Raw genomic sequence first — 9,814 nt, 5'->3', positions numbered from 1 at the left:
AAAAAAAAATGAAACGATGGCAGAAAAAACAATCGACGCCATTTTTCGTTCACACAACTTATGGATGTTATCCTATGCGTTTCGTACACCTCATCTATAATATATGGGGGGTGGGGGCATATCAATATTGTTTGTATTATAGTTCCCAAAACGTATTCATCAAATATTCAAAACCTTTATTGCAGCTTTTTTTTTTTAGGGTGGGCAGAATGTATACTATATATGATACTTGCCGGATAGGAACCGCGGCCTAGTGGCCTTAGTTTTAGTATTACTGATCTACTGGATTGAATTTAGGTCTAGTCAAACATGGAGAATATTTCCTTCACATTTTGCCAAGAAAATAAAATACAGTGCTAACAGTTAACCCGATTTGTTAAAAAGTTGTGTTCTTTAATAGAGATACAATTAGGTACTTTTTGTCTATTTTTATGGTTGTGGGAAGCACATTAAATATAGGCTACACTACGGACTCCGCGCCATGTGCAGATTTAGGGTTTTGGCCGAAACGTATATATATATATATTAGACCTATATTTAATTTCTTTGATAGAAATAACACAAATTGTAATAACAACAGAATATAAGCTAAGGATTAGGAGTGTAAATTTGTTTTGTTGAAATATTTTAAATCTTTTTAAGTTCTAACTTTCTGGCAAAAGAGTTCATCGTGAGGTGTTGTAGGTCTAGTCTCGCACAGTTTGTTATTAGCTGCCACATTCAGCGTCGATACTTTTCACCGACTGAAGTCTCTCTTTCTCTCCCCGCTTCTCTATGTGTGCGTGTGTGTAGATTTTGTGAGACACAGATATAACGGTCAATGATAAATCTATATAGGCATCAAGTACCATGATATTCTGGTTTCAGCACTAATCACGATATCAAATATTCAATTCAGCGTCAATCACGACATCAATGATTCAACACCAATCACGACATCAATGATTTAGCACCAATCACGACATTAAAGGTTCAATTCAGCACCAATTACGACATCAAACATTCAGCACCAATCACGACATCAACGATTCAGCACCAATCACGAGAAATTAATTAATTAAAGATTCAATTCAGCACCAATTACGGCGTCAAATATTCAGCACCAATCATTACATAAAATATACAGCACCAATCATGACATCAACCTATCCGCACCGATCATGATACCAACTATTCAACACCAATCACGACATCAAAAGATTCAGCACTAAGCACGACACCAAAGATTTAACACCAATCATAACATCAAACATGAAAAAAAAAAAAAAAAACATTATTTAAAATATGTTCACATTATATATTTTTTTCACTTTTTATATATATATATATATATTAAAATGTTAACATTGTTTATGAGCAAATACATTTTGTACCCGACTTGTTCATAGATGGAAAACCAGTTCCTAACATGATATGGATATAAAGGAAACTGCTTATTTCAAGGTCAATGGCGCTGCGAAAAATAAATGGCAGTCAAACAACAAAATTATATGCTTTAGGACAGTTCTCACACATGAGTACAACTTTCTATATACTTGCGTAGCATAAAAAACCTGAAGTACACATTCTTTATGACTACCTTCAGATTAAACTCAAACGTAAGGTACACTCGGGCTACTATCTAGTTCAAGGGGAAATTATGTAGGTATGTATGTATACAATGCCATAAACAAAGAAATAACAAATTAACTGTAAATAATGATAGTAATAAATAATAACTATTTGCACATTAACAATGACAAAGCCCCTATGACTGTATAGAGTACACAAGATAGCCTATGTATACAACCAAATAGTATGTTATTTTATGTTGATGTGTTCGTCAAAAAATTATTTACAATTCTTTATATTTAGATCTAATCAAAATAACAAGATACTGACTCTAAAATAACCCTTTAGGGAAAAAAAAACAACTATGTATATGACTTGAACCAGTTGCACCTCAAACTTTATAAGAAGATCTATTGAACAAATTTTACAGTAATAATTGGACCATTAAAAATGTGCTCACAACCAGTAAGTTCACAGTATGTGGCCTCATTCTAGATTTATTGTCTCACAGGTTGTTGTTTTTTTTTTAATCTACAGCTAAGTAAAAACAAAAACTAAAAATGTTTTATATATTATAGGACCCACAATTAACCAACATTCACAGCTTTTACAGATTTGTAATTTTCCAAATAATAATAATAATTACGTCCTACGAGTAGGCCTATTTATGTATACTTTATTAAAGATCATGTATGATGCAGTAGGCCTATACATCTTTTTTTTTTAAAGGTCGGGTACATTCCAAAGTGAATGCTGGGTGCTTCCGCCACTGTCCAGCATTTACCACACAACTGTTGCGCAAGTGGGCATATACTAAAGAAGTAGAAAAAATCAGATTTCAAATACAGAGAAAGTAGCCTGCGTATTCCAGCAATTATTGGCCAGATTTTTTAAGTAGGTCTACTAGATCTGCTAGTTTAATGTGCCAAATGTTCTAAGTAGGTCTACTACATCTACTAGTTGAATATGCCAAAATTTTAATTGTATCAAATGGAATGTGGGAAGAAATCTGACTTATCTGAGAATAGGTCGTGTCCCACTTAAAAAGCATGTTTCCTGCAAATATCTGAGGATGGCGGAGAGGCGAGGAAGAACTTTAACGACCAAACTTTGGGTAGCTTATAAATACAACAATAGAGACACGCAGTAGGCCTATTATTATTTGGTAGGCCTATAGGTGACCAATATGAAAATCGCCTTATAATTAAATCAAACAATCACAGAAACAAAAACCTGATAGGATCTATATTAATTAGGACTGATTATAAAAAGTAAATGGAAACCTATAGTGAAGAAACTGTAGTTTTACTTATTCACAAAAACTACTAAATCACTCGATAATATTAAACATTCTTTTTTTTTTTCATGTTGGCGCTAAAACATTTACAGAAAGAGTTGACGATTGTTGTATTCTTTTGTATGTCAGTGACAAAATGACCCGTATTTTATTGATGCATATCTTGCAAAAGGCGTAATGACGTCATAGACCAGAAATAGCACACAATTGTCTGCGTGAGTATTGGAAGTAAGGAAATGTGGGTCCACTGACTGAATCTAGCAATGTCTAGATTTAGAACCCATTGGCGTTACCGGTACCAAGAAGTCTTTTAAAAGGCGCTTTCGTCTATTAACATCTTCTTTTTATAAATATATTCTTATATTATGTATAATAGGACATATCTATAGTAACAAGTTGTTTTTTTTTTAATATCAGAAGCATTAACCTACTTTTATATGTAGCTATTATAGAAATATTTTAGAGTTGTTATTTTTTAAATGTTTGTTTAAGTATGATAACTTTATTTGATATCCTTCTTAGGCAAATGTTTCTTTACATCCTCATTCGGAATTTTAAAAAAGAAAAACATTTTAAAAATTAATTTAAAAAAAAAAAGAAGACAATAGGTCTACCTCCATTATCTCAATTTGGGTTTCAAAGTCGTGATGACAGCTTCTTGATCGAACGATTCAACCATTGTTTAAGATATCTATTGTTTATTGGTACGTTCATTAAAACTCAAGATCTAGTCTAGATATAGGCCTAGATCTTCTTCTAGATCTAGAATACTGACGTAATCTATATTAGATTTAGGCCTAAGTAAAAATATAAGCAAAGCTTATACTATCAATAAACTTACAGCTACTTAAAATTTAATAAACAACTGTTGTTTTTCTTTTATTATTGAATAATTCCAATGATAGACCTATAGATCTAGGCCTTTTAATCTAGACTTAAAATTTTCCTGAACATTAATTGAATCAATAATGCCTTACATTCGCAAATTCCCGAACGCGATAGTCCTTTCAAAACCGATATTACATAAATGTATTTTTACTTTGAAAAATTATAACGGACAAACTAGAGTTTTCCCCGTGTGGCCAACGAGCTAGTAATTCTTTTCTCAGAGATATACATCACCTACAAAATTTATAGGGAATTCGTCAGAGCAATATTCGAGATCAGCGTCCTGCGTCCACCTAGGTTCCTCCGTGCAAGAGAAACTTGAATAGAGGTATTGTAAAAAAAAAAGTAGGCTACATAACTTACGACTACGTAGAAACAGTGGTAGGGATGCCTTAAATTTTAAAGGGAGAAAACACGAGGGCCCTTTGAACTTACCTGCCTAACCCTTTTCCCTAAAAGCAATTGATTTGAACAAAAAAATATATATAATTCGGCATCACACTGAGTGGGAAGGATCCCATGGACTCCTCTTTTATAACACCTGGATTCACGCCTGATTATACAAAACTAAGTAATAAAGTGAATACTAAACGTTTAATGGAGAACATGTTTACGACCTCATTGGTTATTTATAGTCTATCTCTACATCTTTCTATTTACAAAAAAAAATATGCAGTTGTATACATGCTACATATACGTAAACATTTTAACTCGATCTATTTAATAAATAGTTTTATTCTCTGGTTACTGGGCTCTACCCTTACAACTGTATTCGCCACCTTTGATTTTATTATTATTAGACCATACGTGTATTTTCTGTTGAATTATCTTACGCGTTGGTCATGCTCTAATATAAAATTATTCAAACAAATTCAAACCACTTACACTGTGTTTCTTAATGTTATGACCACTCACTATATATACGTCTGTGGTTAGAGGTAATATCTTCATGTATGATAGTTTAAAAATGGAACATGAATGGAGGTCTGTGGTTAGAGGTAATATTTTTTTTTGTGATAGTTTAAAAATGGAACATGAATGGAGTATTTGTTCAAGAAAATAGTTACACTTCTTTTTCCCAGACTCGTTTTAAATGTAGGTTAAAAAAGATTAACCAACATATCTAGAACCTATAGGTAAATACTGAAAATGCTTTAGCGAAGACACCATCTTCCCACATTCCCTTGCTACTGTTTAATCAGCTTATAATATGCCTACAACATCGTCTGTTCCTACAAATATAAGAATACACTCAACATCAACATTATTGACCAAATACATTTTTTTTTTGTTCAAATTTAACAACCAACAGAAGAATCACAGTTTCATTCAAAAACATTCACATTTGAGTTCATGAGTATTGGAAATTGTACTTCCTAGAGGTAAAAACTACCATAAGGAGACAAGAATCTCAGCGTAGACCAAAATTTGTTTTATAAAGTTCATAAAAACAATAACAGCATAACAATGAGTATATAAAATACAATTAAGAGTTTAGGCGAGACAGTGTACAAGAACTTAATTCCACTTTCTGCCTTGTTTTGGATTAAGGATAGTATTTTGTTTAAGTGTCAATTTTAATTTTTTTAAACCTCACATATAGGCTATATGGTAACCAATTTATTATAACCAATTTAATTATTGATGGACACAATCGCTGGCCCTTGAGAAAAGTTGAAATTGTATTCTTCTATTTATAATCAGGTCTAGGTGTTATAAACTTTAATGCATTAAAAGGGTGATAAAAGTGACACAGTAGGCCGATATAACCAATTAACATTTCATTACTGGTAGACTCTGTACAGTGATAAGTCTACACTGTTTTGACCATTTGATCTGCCACGTGTTAACGAGCAAACCCTTGATTCACACGCTGAGATTCGAACATTTAAAAAAATATATATTTATACATAGAGTCTAGAGCTAATTATAGAATCTCGTCATGTACTAAGTTGGATACAAACAAAACAAAAAACAATAACAAAAAAAAGTGTTTCAACTGAGGACCTAGGTCTAGTGTACACTTTCGTTTTTCATTTCAACTACTCAAGTCATTAAAATGCAACATGGTATCAAACATCCTCTCCAACTGTCTGAAACATCTTTAAAACATGTCTCATTACAACATTCGAATCGTTTTGAGAGCGAACTATTTCATTTACGTAAGACTAAACTATTATGTTCCCCGGATCCCTCGAGGGTTCATTCAACTGTTGCAGGAGTGTTTGCTATCTCGTGTTAAGAAAAAAGAAGATTTTTGTAAATACAAGCAAATGAGTTTTTATAAGAAAGGAGTCATTGAGGAATCAAGAGTTGTCTACAATGATAACGAGTTCAATTAGAACTAATTAATTTTTTTCTGTGTTCACTTGAAATAGCACAGGTTCTCGTGTTATGGCCAATGACCCCTTTTTTTTAGATGGAGAAGAGAGGAACAACAATTGAGAGCTGCTACCAAGACTAGACCCACATAGTTAACAACAACAATAGGATATACAACATGTTCAATGGTCGAAAGCCATATTTTAGGAAATAAAAAAGAGTCTTTTTTTTAAAGTGTTTCTTTTCAAAAACTGAATAAAATTGTGCCTGATAAGCCTACATCTCTGTGTTACTTTCTCTACTTCTCCCAGAGTTATTTGCTTTCTATATTTAGATCTAGTTCTGAATTTGATGCCAATTTCAAGCAATATTTTAGACTATTGCTTTAGACTATCAGAAAATACATGCTTTGAGAGGAGTGTGTTTGTGTGTTACTGATTGCTCTATATGTTTGTGTTGTCCATATTTCTATAAGAATAAACAAAGAACACATTTACATCTACCGATATATAGGTCTGTGGGTGTGGCATTCATCAGAAAATGTTAATTTGAAATAAATGAAATAGGTCTATTGACTCTTACGCTGACGGTTGCAATACTTTTATTCATAGTAATCGATAGTGTTATTAACTCTTAACAGAAAAATAAAGCTTACAGAGTGAAGGAAAAAAACTGTGATAAAAAGCTTCACTAGAAGATCTAGTCGAATTATTATTTTTTAAATGAGAAAGTCAGGTGTACCAAGCAAGCAGCATTGGTTGGTAACGGTAAGTTCTAGTCTACTCGTAACTGTATAGATTTAGTTGTGCGCCCCATGTAATGTTGGCACACATGTTGATTTTATGCATCCTTGAACTTTCAATTACCGGACTATAGATAAATTTATTTTAAAGACTAAAGACAAGCGATTAGCGTATCTTTTCTAGGAGATAAGTTTTTGATTTTTTTTTAATTCTTCAGATCACGTTTTTTACTCACAGCACTTAATCCGCATGATTCTTAATGAATAATTGTGGATAATGCTTCAATTATTATTTTTTATTCCTAATGATATAGATATCTGGATATCTGGCTTTTCTGACCTGACACACTGTTATATTACATTGTTGTTTGGTTCTAATGACAATATAACATCAAGTGTGTGATCACTGAGCACTGTTCTAAACTTGCTCTTCAAGGCGATAAGACAATAGTTTAGGGTTAAGCTTACAGCCAAATGTTGAAATAATTATAAACGTCCTATGTCTAGAGCTAGTTACATAATTATGAAATCAATACATCTAGATACACAATGAAAAGTCATCTCTTTGTGTTTCATTAGCACTACGTCCGTTACTGCGAAATGAGACGACAATGACCTGCGGACGAAAGCACTTTGTGTACAGTTCACTTGCAGAGCGGGCGATTCAAAGGCAGAGATTTATGTCATAGCGACTTGGGTTCACATCTTCGGTCTTTGAAAGTCCATGACATACATCACGCTAACGGCTAAGAAACACAAAGTACTGTGTGCTCTTCAGGGGAAAGTAGATGAATAGAGTACACTCCTCCAATACAACAGTCTAGTGAAGTCTCACACCACGACTGAAGGACATTGGATCGTCAGGTAACGAAGAAACTCTTAGCAGAATTTCGGCAGAGTTTCTATCCCAGGATATCATTTGGGAGTTAATGTCACACATAATCCAAAGAGGAACACAGATTTCATATCTGTGATAAAGACATTTGCTCGGTCATTAAGATGACGTGCAGTTTCAATGTTGTCAAGTTACGACATCTTTTCTTTGTATGTGTGTCCTTTGTCCAAAAACGTTCACGATGCCAGCGTTCAAGCTGATCCCTTTTCAAAATAACAAGTGGACTTATCTCAAAACTGTTGAAGAAGATTGAAGAGTCCGTGTGAAGGCGGTGACTATACCACACTCTCATTCTTGTGCTCCAGAACGTCTTTCATGAGGACATAGTCTTTGAGAGCCCTGGGGACAGGTAAAGACTCGACTTTCTCCCACAGATTATGCCCTGCATGGCGTCGTATCACTTTCCGGCACAGCTGCTGTAAAGGAACCACTTTCTTTAAAGCACACCTCAGCCACAAGAGGGCTTCGTCTTGCTCCCCTGGACGAGTCTGGACGTATCCCGCATAGAAATACATCCTGGCAGAATAGTCCACGTAACCGATAGTCGCTAACAATCGGCACATTTTGTAATGGCCGCGCTCAGCGGCGAGTTTAAATACAGATTTGTAAACTCCGTTGGGAAAATATTTGACCGGGACGTCCAGGTCAATATTGTAAACGAGAAGCAGCCAGGCGATATCCATTTTGTTACCAGCCACAGCATCATGGATGGCCGTCTCGCCCTGGTGATTGTACACATCATGACGACTTCCGGCGGCTAGGAGCAGTTCCACGACACGCGTGTAGTTCCTCTTGATGGCAATGTGCAAAGCAGTGTCCCCAGTTTTGAACTCTCTACGGTTCACATCGCAGCTAGCACTCAGGAGGAGCTGCACCACTTCCTTGTGGTTGTAGCAAACCGCCTCCATCAGGGGGCTTCGTCCCCAGTAGTTCTGAACGTCAATCATGCTGCCAGCAGAGAGCAGGATGTCACTGATGTCCACGCACCCATTCCTGGCCGCGTAGTGCAGGGCCATATCACAGTTTCTGTCCGTGATATTAAGGTCTGCGCTGGCCCTCAGCAAGCGAAGCACGGCATCTGTTTTATTGTTTCTAACGGCTTTCATGAGAGGCGTCTTGGACGTGATATCCTGGCTGTTCACGTTCACCCCACGACGGATCAACACATCCAGAATCTGACAGTAGCCGTCGTCCGCAGCATAATGACAAGGGGAGTTTCCGAACGTATCTTTGGCGTCCAGTTTAGCGCCGGCGCCTATCAAAAGAAGCATGCATGCCATCTTATGACTCTGTACGGCGAAGTGCAGAGCGGTACGCCTCAGAGTGCCAGTCGTATGATTGACATCACACTTGGCCTCAATTAGATACTGTAGCATATAGGTGTGACCCCTATAAGAAGCCAGGTGGATCGGGCAGAGCCCGGCGTCATTCTTACGTCTTACTTCCAAAAATTTTCCGTTCAGATCCAACTTGTGCTGGGCCACCAGACGCTTCAACTGCTGCAGGTCGTTGTTGAGCACTGCATCGTAGAATTCCAGACCCGCCATCTGGGTACGTAACAACATGGAGACGGGTGATAATTCCCCCTCGTCCGGGGCGCACACGCACTCGCTAGTAATTTTGCTACGTTCCGTTTCAACTCACAAATGAAATACCTTCCCCCTTAAATCAGCCTGCCTCGACTTTCGTGTTTTCACAACAATCAATCCTAGACATGAATGATGTAACTTATCGGTAAACAAATAGAAACACCAGCGGCCATTACTGAGAGAAAATATAAGGTAGGGTAGGAACAAGACCCGTGGCGTCCCCTATCGTCAGTATGATGACGTCTGCAGAACACAGGCATATTGACGGCACGCGCGAGGCTAACGGTATTATAAGCAAGCATTTTTTATGCTAATGTGTGAGAGAAAAGAGGGACCGCAAGAGCTGGGCATGCATTGCTGGCGGGTATCTTTTAGCAGACATCTCAAGAAACTTTTCAAATCGATAGCTCGCTACTTTCTAAATGCTGCTCGCTCGCTCTGCCAATGTGGTGTTGATCTAAAAATAGACAACATACACAACTCTAAATAATTCTTGCCCTCGGGCTAGCAATATTTTGTTTACCGTTTTG

The 9,814-nt window shown here is 36.2% G+C and overlaps 1 protein-coding gene across 1 annotated transcript; it reads right to left on the bottom strand.

Annotated features, from left to right (window-relative positions):
- Positions 1 to 1,291: 1,291 nt before the first annotated feature.
- Positions 1,292 to 9,501, bottom strand: LOC106069669 (ankyrin repeat and KH domain-containing protein 1-like). The gene has a single exon (XM_056016514.1). It carries the CDS (start codon positions 9,258 to 9,260, stop codon positions 7,971 to 7,973), a length of 1,290 nt encoding a protein of 429 aa, XP_055872489.1. The 5' UTR covers positions 9,261 to 9,501; the 3' UTR covers positions 1,292 to 7,970.
- Positions 9,502 to 9,814: the final 313 nt, after the last annotated feature.

The sequence above is a fragment of the Biomphalaria glabrata genome, chromosome 1 (genome assembly GCF_947242115.1).
Source record: "Biomphalaria glabrata chromosome 1, xgBioGlab47.1, whole genome shotgun sequence".
NCBI classification, from domain to species: Eukaryota; Metazoa; Mollusca; class Gastropoda; family Planorbidae; genus Biomphalaria; species Biomphalaria glabrata.
This window is presented reverse-complemented; position numbering and strand designations above follow the sequence as displayed.

Bases quoted from the DNA above. Each gene is read 5' to 3' on its own strand.
- LOC106069669 (XM_056016514.1), bottom strand. From the start codon at position 9,260: ATGTTGTTACGTACCCAGATGGCGGGTCTGGAATTCTACGATGCAGTG.